We start from the raw sequence: 20350 nt of genomic DNA, 5'->3' as shown, positions 1-20350 counted from the left end.
CCCGCCCTGCCTCTTCCCCTTTGAAGCTTGTGGACAAGGAAATACTCCTGTAACGCATGCGCCGAGTCCAAGCAAAGCGCGTGAAGCAAGCCAGGCAGACTGCGCATGCGTAGTCGCGACTCGGCGTTAGAAGAAAATGGACTCCGTTCTAAGACCCCAGGTATTGCGCATGCGTCCTACGACGGCTTGAAGCCGAAACTCGGAGGCCCTGGGCGCCTTTTTGCACATGCGCGGAAGGCTCAATGACAGTCGAGCGTTGCCTAAAGGTGAGGGAAAGGGTGAAAGATTGCATGGCCGGGGGTGGGCGGCCCTGCAGACTCATGTAGCTTTCCGAGCATATCCTATACTCTTAAGATTCACCTGACGCCTAGACGCCGCAGAGGTTGTGTCACCACAGGGCTTCTGGGCCTGCAAAACGCTCCCCCAAAACTCCTGCCTGGGACTCAGGCCAATTGAATAGTGTGGGAGGGGATGGACAGGAGGGCCAGCGAGGCGGGTGGATGGGCTTTACCCGCTGCCTGGGGTAGAAACGGCCCCTGGAAGTTGGGACGCGGAGGTGGAGGGGGCACCTTTCCCCCAGATGACTTTTGACTTCTTCCAATTTCCCTCGTTTAGGCTGCGGGGAAAGGGTCTAGCCATGCTGCATGTGACCCGAGGGGTCTGGGGATCCAGGGTCCGAGTATGGCCTTTGTTGCCCTCGTTTCTCGGTCACCCCCGGGCCCTGTCATCGCTGGAGGTCAAGATGGGGGAGTACCGCAAGATGTGGAACCCCACGGAGCCCCGCGACTGGGCCCAGCAGTACCGCGAACGGCACATCCCGTTCTCCAAAGAGCAGCTGCTCCGCCTCCTGATACAGGTACCGCCCGTCCCGGGTCCGAGAGCCTGGGGACTACGAATCCCGGCAGGCCTCGCGGCGGTACAGCCCTTCAAGCTATAGAAGAATGCCCCGGCGCCCCCTGGGAATTGTAGTTCCTTTACCCTTTATGCGACTTCCCTTTTTGTGACTTCCCTGGTGGCTCAGACGGTAAAGCGGCTGTCTACAATGCGGGAAACCCGGGTTCGATCCCTGGGTCGGGAAGATCCCCTGGAGAAGGAAATGGCAATCCACTCCAGTACTGTTGCCTGGAAAATCCCATGGACAGAGGAGCCTGGTAGGCTACAGTCCATGGGGTTGCAAAGAGTCGGACACGACTGAGTGACTTCACTTCACTTGCCCTTTATAGGACCAGGTGAGCGAGGAGTGAGTTGGAAAGCTGGGGACTGACTGCCGAGATGTAGATGAAGCAGGGATTCCAGACTCTAGCTCGTTCTGGGGGCTTGAACAAGCACTCACACGGGGTGGGGGTGGGGGGGGTTGGTGGTTTTACCCTCTGCAAAACGGGTATGATCTTCATCCTCATCATTACAATGACTACTACCTAATAATAAGTATTGTACCAACGAAGCAATAATTATATTACACTCACTGAGCTCTTATATGGCACCGTGCTAAGCATTTTCCATGTATTATTGAATAATGAACAACCCAGTAAGAGGTATCACCATCATTCCCACTTTACAAAGGAGATAACTAAAGCAGGAGAAGGGCAGTGACTCACCCAAGGTCATGACTAGTGACTCAGATTTGAACCAAAGTGTACTGACTGTAGAGCAGGGTGGGGATTAGGGTGAGGCAAGTAGATACTTGCTCAACCCTAAGAGCTTAATTAAGTTCTTACCCCACTGTCACCATCATACTTGTGATTATTCTTTATCATCATTCCTTCATTTAATAATTATTACTTGATGGCATCACCAACTCAATGGACATGAGTTTGGGTAAACTCTGGGAGTTGGTGATGGACAGGGAGGCCTGGTGTGATTTGGTTCATGGGGTCACAGAGTGGGACACAGCTGAGCGACTGAACTGAACTGAAATGCCTCTGTATGGCCTAAGTTCCATATATGTATGTATGAAATGCCTCTGTATGGCCATAGTTCCGTATATGGCTTTATCCATATACAGAAGTATATATATACACACATAAACACACATTTAGATAGATGGACACATGTAATCACATCAAATTGTCACTATCGGTTTTTTCAGAAAGATGGTATGATCCTCTGTTGCCAGTAAGGAAAAAGACTCAGAGAGGGGATAGCATTCACCCAGGGCACTGAGGTAGGAATGCTAAAACAGTGGGTTAATATGTGTACTCTGGACCAGGCCTGGTCTCGAGTCTCAGCTTCTCTTTTATGGACAGTGTGGCCCTCAGCAAGTGACTTTCCTAAACCTAGGTGTCCCCTCTGAACAATGAGGATTATAATTCCATCAGCCTTCTTGTGTCCTCTGGAGGATGAGATCATGCCAGCAAACAATTCCTGGCACACAAATAAGCATTGTGTGACTGCTGGCCAGTAAGGATCAGAACTTGAAGTAACTTGAAACCCTAGCTCTTTAAGCCATCTGTTTTTCACTCTTCAGGGCTACCTCAGTTTCTCTCAGTGAAATTGATCAGTCCTCTCCCCCTCCCCACCCCCCCCCAAAAAAAACCCACAAAATTTTAAAGAGCTCAGAGCTCTGATTGTCTGTCTGGGTTGCCCAGGAAAGAATTACCCCCCATGAGGAAGGAGAGAGAGACCTAAAGAGATGTTTTGCTTCTCGAGGTAATAGGAGTTCCATTCCACTCCTGCGGAGAAGGCGGCCTTGGAGGAGTTCACAGCCCACGTGGACTTTTGTACCTTGTTCCACTACCATCATGTCCTGACCCAGCTGCAGGTGAGAACCGGGACCCTGTGGCCCTGTTGTCCTTGTTTGCTTCTCTGTTCATCCAGCAAAAATTCTCTGAGTGCTTAGTTGGAGTCCAGCCCTCCTCTAAGCATCAAGGCAGCACTGAACAGAACAGAGGAAGCCATGCCCTTCTGGAGCTGATATTCCAGGTGGGAAGATGATAAATGAATAAATATGAGGGACTGGCCTGGTGGTCCATTGGTTAAGACTCTGAGCTTCCAATGCAGGAGCTGCGGGTTCGATGTCTACTAAGATCCCACACGCCGTGGTGTTGTTCAGTCACTTGGCTGTGTCTGACTCTTTGCCACCCCATGGACTGCAGCATGCCAGGCTTCCCTGTCCTTCACTGTCTCCCCAGTGCTCAAACATGCTCAAACGTACTCACACTCATGTCCATTGAGTTGGTGATGCCATCCAACCTTCTCATCCTCTGTCGCCCCCTTCTCCTCTTGCCCTCAATCTTTCCTAGCATCAGGGTCTTTTCCAGTGAGTCGGCTCTTCATCACGTAGTGTGGCCAAATTGAAAACAAAAAATGTAAAATATGACACCCAGGAGTGGTAAGTGCCATTGAAGGTGGGATAGAAAGCGATGAGAAAAGGGCCTGATTTAGACAGGGTGGTCAAGGAAGGCTTCTCTGAGGAGGTGACAGATAAGCTAATACCTGAGTGAACTGAGGCAGTGAGCTCAATGGCTGTCTGGGGATGGACATTTTAGGTAGAAATGTCCTCTTTTTCAAGAAAAAACATTGAGAAAACGTTCTCTTTTTCAAGAGAAAAGCAATTGCAAAGGCCCTGAGGTGTGAGGGCCTGGAGTGTTGGGGGAATGGCAGTGGAACTACTGGCTGGAGGTAAAGAGGGCAGGAGGTGACAGCAGAGAGGGAGTGAGGGGAAATTGTGCCTGGCCTCGTGGGTTGTGCTGGAGATGTGGCTTTTATGTAAGCGAGCTGGGAGCTGCCACAGGAGGATTCAGAGCAGAGGTGGGTCATGAACTGATTCCGGTGTTAATAGGATTCTTCTGGCTGCTCAGCAGGGAGCAGACCATCAGAGGCAGGGAGATATATTAAAGAGTCTATTATGTTTGTCCAGGTAAGAGATAATGGCAGCTCAGACAAGAGTAATAGCAGTGGAAGTGGTGAAAAGTGGTCAGGCACTGGTAATGGTTGGAGGGCATCAGCATTTGGCTGAGTGGGCGGGGCCTTGAAGGAGAGAAAGAAGTCAGGGGGGCCTCCAGCAGTTCATGCCCACACCTCCTGAAGGATACAGCTGCCACTTACTGAGATGTGGAAAGCAGAGCAGAGACAGGTCTGCAGGGAAGACTGAGAGCTCAGTTTAGACTTAGAAATTTGAGCTGCCTCTTGGACAGCTGGGTAGAGAGATGGACTCAATGCCCATAGTCTGGAAGTCAAGGAAGAAGACTGGGCTAAGAAACAGTCCTGGGAGGATCTAGACAGTGCACCTTGCATGACCACCAGGGACATGAACTGATCCCTGCGAATGAGTGCTTCAACATTCTTTCCCAGGAGCCCCTCAAGGGCCAGGTCTTCGGAATGTGCAAGGTTTGGACAACTCAGGCCTGCTGAATTAACCCTTTCCTGCCCCTGCCCCCCATAGGTCCCGTCCTTGCTTTGATGAGTAGCAGCTATGGCCCCTCTGCATCAGGATCATCAACTTCCTGCAGCACCAAAGTAGCTGCCAGCAGCCCCACTGGCAGAAGAAGAAACCGAAGCTCCAAGAGGGCCCCGTTGAGCCCAAGATGAGGCAGGTCCCAAGACTTGTGCTCCTGTCTGCTGGCCTCCAAGCTCTTCTCTGGGGCATCTCTGGCCTCGGGAGAGAGGATTCTTTTTCTTTAAAAAGTTATTTTTAATTATTCAAACGTTTAACTATATTGAAACATAGAACATGCAGCAAAGACACACATTCTCACCGAGGCAGCATATTTTATTTTATTATTATTTGTTTGTTTGGCTGCATCGGGTCTTAACTGGCACGTGAGATCTTTCGTTGAGGCACTCTAGTTTTGTCTAATGGGCTTAGTTGCTCTATGGCGTATGGGTTAGTTTCTGGACCAGGGATCAAACCCACATCCCCTGCATTGCAAGGCAGATTCTTAACCACTGAACCACCAGGGAAGTCCTGGGGCAGCAGATTTTAAACGGAGACCCTGAGAGGGTGGGTAGAAGCATCAGAGGTGAGTGAGACACACTGGATTACATTTGCTGATGACCTAAGAACCTTGAGGAAGCAGTTTGGAGCAGGCAAAGAACAAGAAGAGCCCCAGTTCAGACGCCAGCTTTGTCGTTTGCTAGGAGTGAGGGCGACCTTGGCAGGTGCCCTCCCTCTGGGCCTCCTTTCGCTTGTGCATTCATTCACTGGATTCACTCAGTGCATGTTTACTGAGCACCTACTGTGTCCTGGGATGGTTCCAGGCCCCTGGCCTCAGTGGTGCACCTGTGCCTCATGACATCACATGCCAGGGAGAGAGACTGACCCTCCACAGGGTAAAGAAGTAAAATATGTTAAGAAGTGCGAAGTACCACAGAGAAGGTGCTGGATAAAGTACAGCATGCCCAGCTTATTCATTTCCTAATTCTGCCATAGCAAATGAGCATCCATTGGCTGGCTTAAAACAAGAGATCTCTTTGAGAGTTCAGGAGACTGGAAGTCGAAAATCAAGGTGCTGGCAGGGTTAGTTTCTTCTGGAGCCTCAGAGGAAGGGCCCAATCCTGTGCTTTTCTCCAAGCTTCCAGCAGTCCGTGGCTTGTGGACACATCACTTTAATCTCTGTCTTCATCTTCATATCACTTTCTTCTCTGTGTGTCCTTTTCTGTCTCTTATAAGGACACTCTCATTGGATTTAGGGCCCACCCTAATCCAGTATGATCTCACTTTGATACCTTAATTATACCTGCAAAGACCCTTTTTCCAAATGAGGTCATATTCTGAGGTTCCCAGAGGACAGGAATTTTTAGGGGACACTCTTTGACCCTCTAAACCCAGTTAAACTTGAATTTCAGATAAGCTATGAGAAATTTTTCTTTTTAAAGTATAATTATGTCCATGTAAATACAATCCTCAAATACTGCACCGGACATACTTAAACTGAAAAGTTATTTATTGTTGATCTGGAAATCCAACTGAACTTGGTGTCCTGTATTTTACTTTTTGGCTAAATCTGGTAACCCTAACTAAGGAGAAAAAGAAAGGAGAGGTGTTTTTTGCAGTTTTAGGTGGGGTAGTCAGGGGCAGCCTCTCTGAGGGGCTGACATTTGAGCCTGAAAGAGGCCAGAGTGAGCCATGTGGAGATCTGTGAGAATGGTAAGTGCAAAGGCCCAGTGGCTGGAGTGTGCATGGTGTGTAGGAGGGGCTAGAGGTGAGTGAGTGAAGGGGCAAAGCTGGAGTGAGTGGAGGGGCCCGCAGCCATATCCTTCAGGGCCCTATGGGACACAGTGAAGACTTGGCTTTGACTCTGAGTGAGGTGAGAGCCAGGGAAAGGCTCTGAGCGAACAGACGCGAGCTGACTTCTGTTACAATAGGCGCCCTCTAGTGGTTGCCGGGAACAGACTTGGGGGTGAGGGTGGGAGCCGGGAGACTGGTGCGGAAGCCATTAAGACCACCCAGGAGATGAGAAGTGGTCGGATCCTGGATCTATTTTGAATGGGTGCCATCAGGATTTGCTGATGGGTTGAAGAAAGAGAGGAGTCCAGGATGACCAGAGGCTTTGGGCCTGAGCTCCTGGAAGAATGCACTTCTCTGACATGGAGAAGATGAGGGTGAGGGAGAGCAGGTTTGGGGAGGAGTTTCAGGACCGGCTTTGGGACACAGCGAGCTTGAGAGTGGTCTTGAGAGGAGGGAGGCGAGGGCATTTGAAAGGGCCCTGGAGACGGCTGTCGGACTCATCCAGGCAGGAGAAGGCCATGGTGGTGTGGACTGGGCAGGGCTGGTGGGGAGGAGAGAGCCTGGCGGAGTGGCTCTCTGTTTTGGAGGTGGAATCATCGTGATTAATATATCATGTGAGGAAAGGGAACAGCAGGGGTCACCCGCCACATCCAGGTTTCTGGCTGGAAGCCAGGGGCGGATGCGAAGTTCCCAGAAGAGAATCTGGTTTGCAGTGGACGTTAGATGAATGCGCTTCTCTCTCCTCCAGCTCTGAGATTTCCTCACTCTCAAAGCTCAGCCCCGGGAAGGTCATTTCTCGAGGTCATTCCGTGAATTGGAGAGCATGGCCCATGGGACCGGCTCTGTCAGCCTGGCTGGAAGGACTTGGACACTGGCCTTAGTTCTGGGCCCCAGTCCTGTTCTGGGCCAGCACAGGCTGGCCCTCGGAGTTAGTTCACATGAGGACTTGCTGGGCTCGATTCTCTACTACATCATCAGACACCTGGCTCCATTGTCTCGGAGACCCTGGACTTTCCGTCTCCAAACCTTTGCCCAGGCCATTCCTCCCACTTGGAATGCCTCCTCCCTTCCTTCCACTAACAAAAGGTTTCCCTGGCCTTGATGTGTTGTTCCTTAAGGCTGCCTCTCCTGAGAGACACACAGAGGGTGGAGTTTAGGGGCTGGTTTTATGGAGGGGTGCTTCCCTCTGGGGATGGTTGGATAGTCTGGGGCACATTATATGTCACCCTGAAACTCCATCTCTCTGTGAACACATAGGCAAGCCACCTGGAAGCTCGTTCTTAAAAAAAAATTTTTTTTTACATATTTATTTATTTGGCTGTGCTGGGTCTTAGTTGCAGCATGCAGGATCTTCCATCTTTGTAACACTCAGGGTCTTTAGTCGTGACATGCAAACTCTTAGCTGTGGCATGTGGGAATCTAGTTCCCCAACCAGGGATCAAACCTGGGCCACCTGCATTGGGAGCACAGAGTCCTAACCACTAGACCACCAGGGAAGTCCCTAGCTCTTTTTTTTCATTCATTCATTCAGTCAGTCAACAATTTTGGGCAGCATTGATGGGTGCATAAGATGAGATGAACAGGCATTACCCAGTTCTATGGGGACGCTGAAGGTCATAGAAAGAGTTTGGATTTTATTCCAAATGTTGTGAGAAGCCACTGGAGGGATAGCGTCTGTTCATAATTTCAATAAGCTCCTCATGACAGCCACGTGGGGACTGGTTTGGACATGGTGGGAGAGTGGAAACCCGATGCACCTGTTTAGGTGCAAGGCGATGGTGGCTGGGACGAGAAGGCAGCAGTGGGGACAGAAAGGAAGATAGAGTCCAGAACGATTCGGAGAGTCTGCTAAAGATCAGATATTGGGGTGATGATAAGAAAGGAATCAAAGATGCCTCCAGGGTTCCTGATCAGAGCACCTGAATGGATCACAGAGCCATTTCCTGAAAGGATAAGACTGAGGTGGGGAGGAGGAAGAAATGGAGCGTTTTCCTTAGATCGTGTTAGATCTGAGACGCCATTAGACATCCAGTTGGAGATGCCAAAGACATAATTGCCTGTGAGAATCTGATGCTCAGGGAAGAGGCCAGGGAAGGTTGAGGGGAACAACTTTGGGAGGGGGCATCCAGGATGGTTATTTTGCTGGAAGATGGGGATAGGAGGATGTGATCTTGTGGGCTTGGCATATTGGATTTGAGGCAACCGTGACATCCCAAAGAAATGTCAGGTAGAGAGTTTATATTAGTTCCTATAAAGACTTAGCTGTTGTAACAAGCAGACCCCACAAGGCAATGGCTTAAAGGAGGTAGAGGATTCTTCCTCTTCCATTTAACAGCCTTGTGGTAAGTGGGCCACGGTGGTAAGATGAGCAGTTCTGTTCCTCATGAGATGATGCCAGGACCCAGGTTCCTTCCATGTTGTTCCTCTGCCATCCCCTCAGGGCCCAGTCTTCATCTCTGTGGGCTCAGAACTCGGTTGTAGGCAGGAGAGCGTTCTAAGCTGTTAAGAACAAGGAAAGAGTGGAAGGTGCAGGAGGGGCAAGAAGTATCTGTTACTTCTGCTCATATTCTATGGATGAATTCTGGCCACACCTAGCCTCAAAGGAGGCTGGGAATGGAGTCTATCTGGGCAGCCCCACAGCTGCCGCCTTCTTTGCTACTGTGGGGGAAGGGGAAGTACACTCTACTGCTGCTAAACATCCCCACAAACTAAAAATGGATATTGGGTCTAGAACTGAGAGGAGAGGTCCAATTTGGAGATGTGAGTTGGGTAGTTATCTACATGGAGATGGTGTTTAAGGCCATGGGGATGATGAGGCAACTTATAGTGAGCTTTAGGGGAGAGACAGGAAGAGGGCCCCAAATCCAGCCTTGGGGTAACCCATTATTTAAAATATGGGGCCAGGAACATCCTTACAATCCCTCACGTTCTGACCTAGTCCATTTTTCTTCTCTCTGACTCTCTCCTCAGGCCTTGTATGACCCCATCAACCCTGACAGGGAGACTCTTGACCAGCCTTCACTTACAGACCCTCAGCGTCTGTCCAATGAGAAGGAAGTGCTTCAGGCCCTGGAGCCCCTGCTGGCCCAGGCCAACTTCTCCCCACTCACGGAGGACACCCTGGCCTACGCTCTGGTGGTCCATCATCCTCAGGATGAGGTCCAGGTGCTTGTCTTCCAGCTAACAACTCAAACTCCCAGGAGACCTTGGGCAGGGGTGGAGCCTTTGGGAAGCAGAGGCTGCTGGGAGCTGTAGTCCTAAACACTAGCCCATGTGGCACCTTTGGTGAAATAGAAAAAGGTGCTTCTTCTCAGGTAACTTCACTGCCACCTGTTGGAAAAGCATCATAAGATACAGGTCTTCTTAGGACTAGAGACTCTATCACCATCTGCCTGCAGACTATTAAGAGAGCTGTCCTTTGGTGTGGGGGGCGGGGATTGGCTCCAGTGCCTTTGAGGATATGGAAATCCTCAGATGCTGAAGTCTCTTATATGGAATGGCATAGTATTTGCATATAACAATGCATATCCTCCTGCATACTTTAAGTCATCTCTGATTATTTGTAATACCTAATACAGTGTAAATGCTGTGTAAAAGAGTTGGTGATACACAGAAGGTTCCAGTTTTGCTTTCTGGAATTAAAATTTTTTTCAGTCCTATAGTTGGTTGAATCAACAGATGTGAAACCTGCAGTTATGGAGGGCTGACTATAATAAATAATACAAAACACTCACCATTAAAGTCAACAAAATACGGGAATTCCTTGGCGGTTCAGTGGTGAGGACTCAGCACTTTCACTGCTGGGGCCTGGGTTCAATCCCTGGTCGGGAAACTAAGATCCTATAAGCTGCATGGCACAGCCAAAAGAAAAAGTCAACAAAATACTAATAATCAAAATACTAAATACTGTAGTATTATAATCAAAATACTAAAATGACCGCATTTTGGTGATTTTTAAGATGTGCTTTTTTCTAAAGTCAGACTTTACCGTCTCTGAAATTGGATTGTGACTTAGAAGCAGTAGTGTGGCATGGTTTTAAAAGTGAAAGTGAAATGTCACTCAGTTGTGTCCGACTCTTTGCGACCCCATGGACTGTACAGTCCATGGAATTCTCCAGGCCACAGTACTAGAGTGGGTACCCTTTTCCTTCTCCAGGGGATCTTCCCAACCCAGGGACTGAACCCAGGTCTCCCGCAGTACAGGCGGATTCTTTACCAGCTGAACCACCAGGGAAGCCTAAGAATGCTGGAGTGGGTAGCCTATCCCTTCTCTAGCAGATCTTCCCAACCCAGGAATCGAACTGGGGTCTCCTGCATTGCAGGCAGATTCTTTACCAACTGAGCTATCAGGGAAGCCCCTGTTGCATAGTTTAATTGACAGTATATTTTCCCTTTTAGTTGCTTCATAAAATGATTGAGTACCTTAAAATCAGTGGCATTATAGATGCTAGGAAATAAGGTCATAAAGATGACTATGATGTGGACGGTGCCATCTTGGATGGTGTGTCCTTGTGCAGTGTACAACATGAACAACCATACATGGCTGTCTGCCTGCACACTGGATGATGATGAGTCTGGGCAGTGGATGGGGAGGCAGAGGATCACTGAGGGTAAGGCATGTAATTCTAGTATCCTGCATTCACACCGTGGCTTATGCTCAGCTGCTTTGCTTCCTTCTCCCTCCCTTTGGCAGGTGACAGTAAATTTGGACCAGTATATCTACATGCATTTCTGGGCCTTGGGCCAGCGAGTTGGGAAGATGCCCCGTAAGTCCAGCGTGGGCTCCAAGCGTTTCTTCTTCAAATCGCCCCCTGCAGAGAGGTGAGGCGGCCCCTGTTCCCCAGCTGCAGCAAGAGGGAGCAAGGTTAGAGTCGAGAGGGGACCGACAGGTCAGTGTCTGGATTTGGGTGTCTGGGACCTGGGTGGGAAGTCAAGAAAGGACAAAGGGTCAATGAAATACTGCCTCTTCTTCCCAAGGAGAAATAAGAACTGCAATTCTTAGGGGAAGAGAAGGGCTAGGGACATTTCTGTCCATTTTCCAAATGAGGAAAACTGAGGCTCAGAGAGGGAAGGCCACATTCTGAAAAGTGGTACCACCAGGTTTCTGAAGAACATTATGTTTTTAACACATAGTTAAATACAGATATTGTTAGGGGAGCCATATCATCTCACAGTTGGCCAGAGGGCCTGTCAATCACCCAGTCTGTCTGGAAATCAGACTATCATATATGGTTATGAATTCAATGACAAAAACCAAAGACAAAAAGCCTCTCATATCCCTTAAACCAGTAATTCCACTTCCAGGAATCTATTCCAAGGAGATATTTATACTTGCAGACTGTCTGTTTAATTATTTTAATTATCTGTCTCTCATGCTGGACTATAAGCTCCACAAAGGCAGTGACTGACTCATTTTGTTGTCTCTCCAGAACTAAATAGCACTCCTTGGCACCTAGCAGATACCCTGAAATATATATAGAATTTGGGTTTGAACATTAACTAAAGAATTTTTATTCAGCTCTCATTTATCAAGTCCATAAAATCAGAAGCAACCTATGTGTCCAATAGTAGGGGATTGTATCATGTTAGTGATCCCCTCTAGTTGGACACTTAGCTTCTATCTGACTTTCCTACCACCATTTTTAAGTAGCTTTTAAACTGATGGTGTGACTTCAGAGCCAGAGAGAATGTCCTAGGGTTGGAGGGGAACTCCTGGGGGCTGTTCTGACTGTCCTCGCCCCTCCATCTCTGGCCATCAGGAGATACTTTAAGCGGGTGATACTAGCAGCCCGAACGAAGAATGGGCACTTAGTGCTGAAGAGCTTCAAGGATACGCCATTGGAGGGCCTGGAGCAGCTGCTGCCCGAGCTGAAGGTGCGCACGTCCACCCTGCAGCGTGCCATCCTCAACGTCACACTGGTCGTCTCGGGTGTAGTGTTCTTCGTCAATGTGGGCATGGTGGTGCTCTCTGACCTCAAGATGGCCACCTCCCTGTTGCTGCTGCTCTTCGCTGCTTTCATGGGCCTGCGGGCCGCCAAGGTACGTGACCCCCCCACCAAGCCTTCCCTTTGATGGTCAGCTAGAAGGTCAGGCCACCCTATCAGTTTGTTTCTCTTTTTTTGTGGATTATTCCTGCTTTGGGTTGGGCTTTCTTTCCCTTCCTTATTCACTCAACACAACCTTGGGAGGGTTTCTCAGTCTCCCTGAGCCTCAGTTTTCTCATCTGGAAAATGAGCTTAATAAATAGCTAGACCCTCCTAGGAGGGCTGTTGTGAGGACGAGATGAGTGACTCTGTAATGAGCGCTGGGTGCAGGACTGGCCCACAGCTAGTGTGACACAAGCGTTCACAGCCACTCACTGGGCACTTGGTGATGTGAAGGGTGTGTTTTAGAACAAGACTGCCTGGGTTTGAATCTAGTTCTACCGTCTTCTAGCTGTGTGGCCTATTCTTTTAGCTTTGGGGGGTGTGTGTGTGTGTGTGTGTATGTGTGAGATCCACGGCATGTGGGATCTCCGTTCCCCAAGCGAGGATTGAACCCATGTTCCCTGCAGTGGAAGTGCGGAGTCTTAACCGCTGGAGTGCCAGGGAAGTCCTAAGCTATGTAACCTTGAACAAGCTGCTTAAACCTCTCTGTGCATCTCAAAGGCAGAGATGACGGTTGTTGTGGTGATTAAATGCATTAATACGCTGAACATGGAAAACAGAGTCTGGCCCACAGTCCAGAAGGTGTTATATGAGAGTTCACCATCACCTTGATTTTTATTATTACTGATTGGGCTCTTGTCCCCCGAGTCTGGGCTTGCCCACCCCCAAACTCTGGGACCAGGGCCTGTGTTGTGAACAAGCGCCTTTCCTGATTCTGCTACATGTGAGTGCAGGGCTGCCTCATCCAGTTGTGCAGGTTGTTCATCCAAGGATTCATGGTCGAAGGGACAGATAGGGGCTGGAATCCAACTTGTGGTTTGCTTGCTGAACCTCGAGCTCTGCCTTGAGGCGGCTGCCTTTTTTTGATTCTCCCCAGGGTTGGCACCGGCCCCAAAAGTGCGAACTGGCGCGAGTTGTCCATTGTACCTGATCATTCACTTGCTGGTTCATTGATTTTCAAGCTGTTTTCAGCCATCCCAACGGGCTCTTAGGAAGCCTGGTAATAAATCCCACAGATAATAACCAGGCTGCGCTGGCTGAGCAGGCAGCATTTCCTGCCGAGGACCAGGGGTCGGGTGTCATTTGAGGGAAGCTCTGAAAGGCGGGGATGGAGCCTGCTGGAGAAGGGGCACGGTGAGCATAACCTGGGGAATCTCATAGGGATGGAATCTGGCCTGCAGGACGGAGAAGCAAGGCCCCAGAGGGGTGGCGAGGGCCTTGAATGCCAAGGCAGGGGCTCTGGGCTTCGTCCTCAGGGCAGAGGGGAGCCACGGAAGGGCTGTAAGCAGAGAGGGAATGTGGCAACCACAGACAGGGGCGGAGGGGCAGGGGGAAGAGGGTGTTGAGCTGCTCTGGGGAGGACACGCACATTTTCAGCTTAGGGAGGACCATTGTCCCTCCTTGCAGTGGCCCTTGGGGATGGAGAACTCTCGAGTCTCTTGGGCTCTGACACTCAGTTTAAAGCCCAGTTCACCTGTTCATTTACTGATCCCTTTTAGACATTTTTCCATGCCCCAGGCTGAACCTCCCTAAGTTCATTCTGTATTTATTTGGCTTGTTGGATCTCTGTTCTCCAACCCACGGACTGAACCCAGGCCATGACACCAAAGGCGCCAAATCCTAATTTCTAGACTACCGGGGACTCCCTCCGTGCCTTAAATGCAGGCCTCCCTGGCCTCTGTCCAGCTGCCCACAGAGGATCCATCTTCCCTTGAAATCCCCTTCTCCTCCCCAGCTCCGTATCTCCCCTTCTGATCAGACACCTGGGAGGCTGATTTTACAGCAGGATACACGGCCCTCTTCCGACCTCTCGCCCAGAGAGCTCATCCATTTCCATGGTTTCCACAAGCCGCTCCCCCGCACCTCCTAGATCCAGGAGCTCCGCACTCAAGTCTGGAACAGCCAGGTGGAGGACAGTGTCTCTCCCGCCTGCTCCTCCTCCTGGTTCTCCATCTGTGGACGGCCCCGTTGTCCCCAGATCACTGTCTAGACCTCTGGAAATTACCCTGCCCCTGCCCCCCAACCTGTCAGTCCTCAGCCCGTCCTTCCTGCCCCCATGGCGCTCTGCTCCCCAGGCTCTCTGTGCCCATCTCCTGTCCTCTGTCTCAGCTCCAGCTCAGATCCTCTTCCTAGCCTTCCCCCACCCAGTGATCCCCTCCAGCCCGTCCCCGATGGCCACTGGGCTGCCCTGCTCCTCCCTTGCTCACAACCTGGCATCAGAGGTGGGGCTTCCTCGGCCTCATCTGACACAATTCTCAGTTTCAGCTCCACCAAAATATACTTGTAGCTCCTCCCGCTGCTACTTCTCTCCCCTTCTCTCCCTTTGCATGTGCTGTTCCTTCTGAAACATACTCTCCCCTGGAGGAGGCCACCACGGCCCACTCCAGTATTCTTGCCTGGAGAATCCCCATGGACAAAGGAGCCTGGCGGGTACAGTTCATGGGGTCGCAAAGAGTCAGGCACGACTGAAGCGACTTAGCACGCACGCATGCATCCTTTGGCTAGGCTGACCAACCCCTCCTCACCCTCATCTCAGAGGCTCCAGAAAGCCCTCCCAGACTTCCTGGGCTGAAGGGGCTCCTGACATGTCCTGGTTCCCTGGGGAGGCCTGCGGGGCAGCCTGAGAAGGGTTGTTGAGCCGGCAGCCCAGAGATGCCTCAGGGCTGGTCCTGCCCTGGGGGGAGAGGCGTGGGGCCCATGGATAGACAGCCACATGCCTGACTGAGGCAGCGGTGGGCCCTGTAGGGACCCAGGGATGCAGCTGCTTGTCTGTGGAAAGTGATGTCTATCCTGAACCTTGACGATAAGACAGTGAGTGTTTTTCAAGAAAAGACTGGAAGCCACTTGGCCTGTCCCAAGGCCCAGAAGCCCACGAAAGCAGGGTGCGCTCAGGGCAACTGTCGGGGTAGACTGGGCTCATTTAATATGGGCTGCATTCATGGGAGGGAGCAGGATATTGAGTGGGAGAAATCCCTGGGGCCAGGCCACAGAGTTTGGAGTCTCTGAGGGCATTAGGGAGCTATGTGAGAGTGTGAGCAGGGGAGGGGCAGGCTCAACTCTGGGGCTTTGCAGAGAAGGCAGTAGGGGAGACAGACCCGGGAGGAGGCTGGGTGATGCATTAGGTGGATTGGATGGGAGGGGACAGGGCAGAGAGAGTCAAGGCAGGAGGATGGGGCCAGAGAGTGACAGGCTGGCGAGGAGGGGGCAGGATGGTGCCAGGGGTCTGATCTGTGATGCTGTAGATGGTGGGGCCACCCCAGATACGGACCCCAGGGGAGGAGGAAGGAGGGACTGAGGAGTTGGGTAAGGAGAGACACCGCTCAGCGTGGGCCTTGGCAAGTGTCGGAGGGACATTTAGCTTGCCAGTGGTGAGCCCTCTCCAGGGAGAGGTCTGGCCTCACGTGTCTGCCTCGGAATGGCATGACCTGCTCACTTAACCTGCAAGAATTCCACTCCATAAGCCTGGCAGAAACAGGCACACAACCCAATGTATTTTTCATAACAGTTGTGAATGCATCCAATTCCTGCATCTTGCCTCCAACCAAAGAAATTGGCGATTTGTTCCAATGCAGGGACACAAACTGACTGTGCCGGCCTTGTAAGAAGAGAGTACAGTTCACACAGAGCGTGTCATTGGGATCGTGCAGACCATTTCAGTGGTTTTCCAGGGCTGTGTTCATTTCAGAGGCATTTCACTGTAGGTCTCCACCTAGGGTGGGCAACACTCTTTGGGCAGAAGATACTTCAGTAACTAATCTTTAAGTACTTGTGACCGGCCAGCTTCTGTGCCATGTTTTATTAACTTCTGGTGCCCCTTCTGTCATTTGCCTTGGCTCACAGAGAGGGCTACCCAAAGACTTAGGTCTTGGCCACAGCCTCACAGCTGGAGGGGCAGAGACAGGACTGGCATCCAGGCCTGCAGGCCGCAGGACCCAGCAGCCCCGAACTCACTTGGTGGATGAAAGGACGAATTTGGGTGGATGAATCTGAGTTCGAGTCCCAGAGGGCACTGGTGGGCTCTCATCTCCCTCTTCAGGGACAACAGGAATGAGGAAAGGGGTCCAGGCAGGAGGGATGGAGGGTGGGGAAGGGGTAGCCAGTAGACAGTTGGGCCCCAGACCCGCCTCTCCCTCCCTTCTTTCCCGAAAGTGGCTCATCAAGTATTTGTCGTCCATTAACACTTATCTTCCGGCTTCCCTGGTGGCTCAGCAGTAAAGAATCCACCTGCCAATGCAGGGGACTTGGGTTCAATCCCTGGGTTGGGAAGATCCCCTGGAGAAGGAAATGGCAACGCACTCCAGTATTCTTGCCTGGGAAATCCCACGGACAGAGGAGCCTGGCAGGGGGTCACAAAGAGTCAGACAGGACTTAGCAACTAAACAGGAACACTGCTCTTTACAATATTTAAGACCTTTCAAAAAATTATTTCAAACAAATGCACAGATGGAATAGTATGATAAGCTCCTCTGTTGTCAGCACCCAGCGTCAACAATTAGTAAAATCAGGTTTCACCTAAAGACACTCCCTCCCCCGCCCACCACCATTGGATTATTTTGAAGCAAATTCTACACATCATCTGGAAATACTTCAGTGTGTGTCTAGATGATAAGGACTTCAAAAAAAAATTGTAATGAAAAGTGCCCAGGCTAAAACTCTTGTCTGTGAATCCTCGAACACATCCACTGTGACGTGGCTCAGATAAGCAAACCCGGGCAGCGGCCTCCGAGGCACTGGGGCGAGAGCGTGTGTGTTAAGCGTAAAAATACCTGAGCCGGAGAGGGACGCGGAGGTCCCGGGAGCCCTTGGGAAGGGCCGTACCTGCCTGAATGACCTAGGGGTGTGCGTATGGGTGGGGTTGCATATGGGTGCGTGTGTGATTGGGTGGGGTGTGTGTATGGGCGGGGCGTGGAGTCCCAGCAGGCCCCGCCCCTCCCGGATTTTGTCCTGCGTGCAGATGTTCGGACATCGGCGCAGCGCGCAGGCGCTGGAGCTGGCACACATGCTCTACTACCGCAGCACGTCCAACAACGCAGAGCTGCTCAGCGCCCTGGTCCTGCGCGCACAGGACGAGCACACCAAAGAGGCGCTGCTTGCACACAGCTTCCTGGCCCGGCGGCCCGGGGGGGCAAAGGGCCCGCCGGAAGGTAGGCCCGCAGGGGCCAGGAGGCCCCACCCCTTTGCAGCCCCTCTCTTGCTAGGTCCCGCCCGGTCTCTTGCAGCCCTTTTCCCCATAGGCCCCGCCCCTTCCTAACTGCTGGGCTCAGATGTGGCCCCACCTGGAACAAACTCCACCCTGCCACTACGGAGTCGAGAGTCCCCTTAGTCCCAGATGGCCTTGCCCCAGTGAGACTCCATCCCACGATGCCCGCCGCCCAAACCCGGCTCGCGCTGGTGAACCGGATTCAACAGTCGGGACCCCTGACCCAGTTTCCGTCTCGGTGGGCCTGCTCCTGGGATGACCTCAGCCTCAACCGCGATAGGAGTCTTGGATCAGACTCCTGTCGTGGTATTCTCCCGGCTCCCCGTCCGCTGCTTCCTATATGCCAACCGATATACTCCCTTACTAGAGAGCCCAGATGGCTCCTCCCTGAACAAGAGTCCCTGGCTGGTCCCCAGATGAGAGCCCCAACGTTGAGCCTCCTAGGTTCTGTCCCACTCCGCTAGGCTTCTTCCAAACCCAGACCCCTCTTATTCCTTGGCCTGCACCCTCCCCGCTGCCCACTCTTAGTCCTTCGGGTTGGTCTGACCTCACAACACCTGCCTCTCCCCCAGCAGAGACCTCCCAGTGGCTCCAGTCAGAGGTGGAGAACTGGCTTCTAGCCCAGTCAGGCTGTGACGTGGCCTTCAACGGAAAGAGGGCCCTGGCCCACCTGCAAGCCCTGGCCCCCACCGTCGGGATGTACCCGCCCCCGGGCCTCCCCAAACTAGACCTGTTGGCTACTATCTCTTCCCCCAGGTCCGAACCTAGCGAAGACAACTCCTTAGAGAAACCTCTCGGGGCAGCCCAACCCAGTAACCTGGTTGGGAACTAAGCGCCGCCTCCTCCTTGACAAGCTGTCAATCATGGCTAAGATGCTTCGCCACTCCCCAACTTCCAATTACTCGCTACCACTTCCGTTATGCTGTTTTCTTAAAACCGCCCACTGAGGCAGCCCTCCGTTGCCAGGCGCCCCTCTTCCGATGAACAGCCAATCAAACCTTTTTGGCTTTGCTTCTGGTCCATCTCTTACTCCCTCCTTCATCATAAACTTCTAAACATAGTTTGGCCGAGGAGGGAGGGCCAGCCAATCACAGCCGTGCAACGCTACACACCACCAGGCCCAGTTGTTAAACTGTGCCCTCCGGAGGCCATATATCACTGTCTGTTTAGCCCGTACCGGGCAAAATGCCCATCATGTTCACCGAGGCGGAGCTCCAGCCGGCAGCCAATGAGAACCTTTTAGACCACTCCTCTGGCAAACTGCCAGTGAGACAGCTGCCGGGCACTACCAACCTTGGGCAGCCAGTTGTCCCTGCAGAGAAGCAACCAATCAGAATTTCTGAAGGAGACCTGTTCTTTCTATCAATTGCCGCTACTTATAAGGCAGGCCATTTGGTCAACTGCCCATCAGCTTGTCCAGGCTGAAGGGGTCGAGAGCTTTGTGCCCGGCAGAAAGCTGTGGGCCAGGAGGAACCAGAAACCAAGGCTCACTTCCACTCAGGCCCCAACAACAAAACTCAGGTGCCTTCGCTGCCCAGGCCCCTCACCCTTTCTACAGAAACTACCTCTGCCTGGATCTTGCCTCCACCAGTGCCCTGTGCAATATTTATTGGTCTATCAATTTCTCCCCTGTCCTTTCTCCCAAAGGAATAAATCATGTTTCATAAATCTGGATGAGTCAGAGAGCTGCAGGGGTTGAAAAGAAGGAAGGTTTCGGAATCCTGGAAAGAAGACACTCTGGGTCTTGGGGGAATGCATTTGGGTGGGTCCCCAGCTTCCCTAGGGCTTCCTTTGTGACTCAGCTGGTAAAGAATCCGCCTGCAGTGTGGAAGACCTGGGTTTGATCCCTGGGTTGGGAAGATCCCCTGGAGAAGGGAAAGGCTACCCACTCCAGTATTCTAGCCTGGAGAATTTCATGGGCTGTACAATGGGGGTCGCAAAGAGTCAGACACGCCTGAGTGACTTTCCCTTTCCCAGCTTCCCTGGTGACTCAGACCATAAAGAATGCCTGCAATGCAGGAGACCTGGGTTTGATTCCTGGGTTGGGAAGATCTCCTGGAGAAAGGGAATGGCTATCCACCCCAGTATTCTTGCCTGGAGAATTCCGTGGGCAGAGGAGCCTGGCGGGTTACAGTCCATGGGGTCACTGAGTCGTAACGTATATGACTGAGCTACGAGCATGCACACGCTGGCAAAGAAAGCTGTAGTTCTGGAGAGAGACTGGGGTTGTTGCTGAAATAGGCTGCGTCGCAGAAGAGGATCTTAGGGAGGACCTGACTCCCTAAAACACTGGGTCTTCTGAACACCTGAGATAGAGCAGATTGTTCACTGCACAAAGACACATGGCCTAGGGGTGGGTTGGTCTAAAACCCGGCCTCTCCCCTTCTCACAAGTGTCCTGATGTGAGGTTGAGCCTGGAGAAGGGGAGGGAGGAGGCATCTCATCTAGTTTGTACTAAGGTGTCATGTGGACTAGAGGCAACATTTGCAGAGGATGGGGGAAGAAGAGGGGCTGGGTTTCAAGAGGGAAATGGAAAAGTATCTTCCCAGAGGAAGTGTCCTAGGGAGAAAAAAAAAGACCACTGTTACCAATGAGGGTTCTTGGCCTTCTTAATCAATTGAAATTGATAAAGAGGCCAGACAAGGAGTTCAGGCAAGGCTTTACTGGGGCTCCTGCTATAGCGGGAAGGGAGGGAGAACAACTTCCCTTAAGGAGAGGCGCTGGTCCCTTCTATGGGGTGAGGGTATGGGTGTTTTCAGGGGTGGGGTGGAGGGGCGCTTAGGTGGTTTGCCCACCCCCTTGCTGGTGTATGTGTGTAGTGCCCTGCTTTTGTTT

General features: G+C 51.7%; 1 protein-coding gene across 4 annotated transcripts; it reads left to right on the top strand.

The window, feature by feature from the left end:
* Positions 117 to 19187, top strand: TMEM143 (transmembrane protein 143). Of its 4 annotated transcripts, none has more exons than XM_005692675.3 (8): positions 118 to 266; positions 616 to 856; positions 2657 to 2761; positions 9140 to 9334; positions 10863 to 10990; positions 11929 to 12208; positions 17270 to 17459; positions 18088 to 19187. In XM_005692675.3, the coding sequence occupies exons 2-8, from the start codon at positions 638 to 640 to the stop codon at positions 18345 to 18347; spliced, it is 1377 nt and encodes a 458-aa protein (XP_005692732.1). In that variant the 5' UTR covers positions 118 to 266; positions 616 to 637; the 3' UTR covers positions 18348 to 19187. The 4 variants fall into 4 exon arrangements, with proteins under 4 accessions (XP_013826968.1, XP_005692734.1, XP_005692732.1 ...); XM_005692676.3 differs by having other exon boundaries at positions 119 to 266; positions 18091 to 19187; XM_013971514.2 differs by lacking the exon at positions 2657 to 2761 and having other exon boundaries at positions 117 to 266.

Source organism: Capra hircus, chromosome 18, assembly GCF_001704415.2.
Source record: "Capra hircus breed San Clemente chromosome 18, ASM170441v1, whole genome shotgun sequence".
NCBI classification, from domain to species: domain Eukaryota; kingdom Metazoa; phylum Chordata; class Mammalia; order Artiodactyla; family Bovidae; genus Capra; species Capra hircus.
Note: the sequence above shows the minus strand (reverse complement) of the source record. Positions and strands in the feature narration are given on the sequence as shown.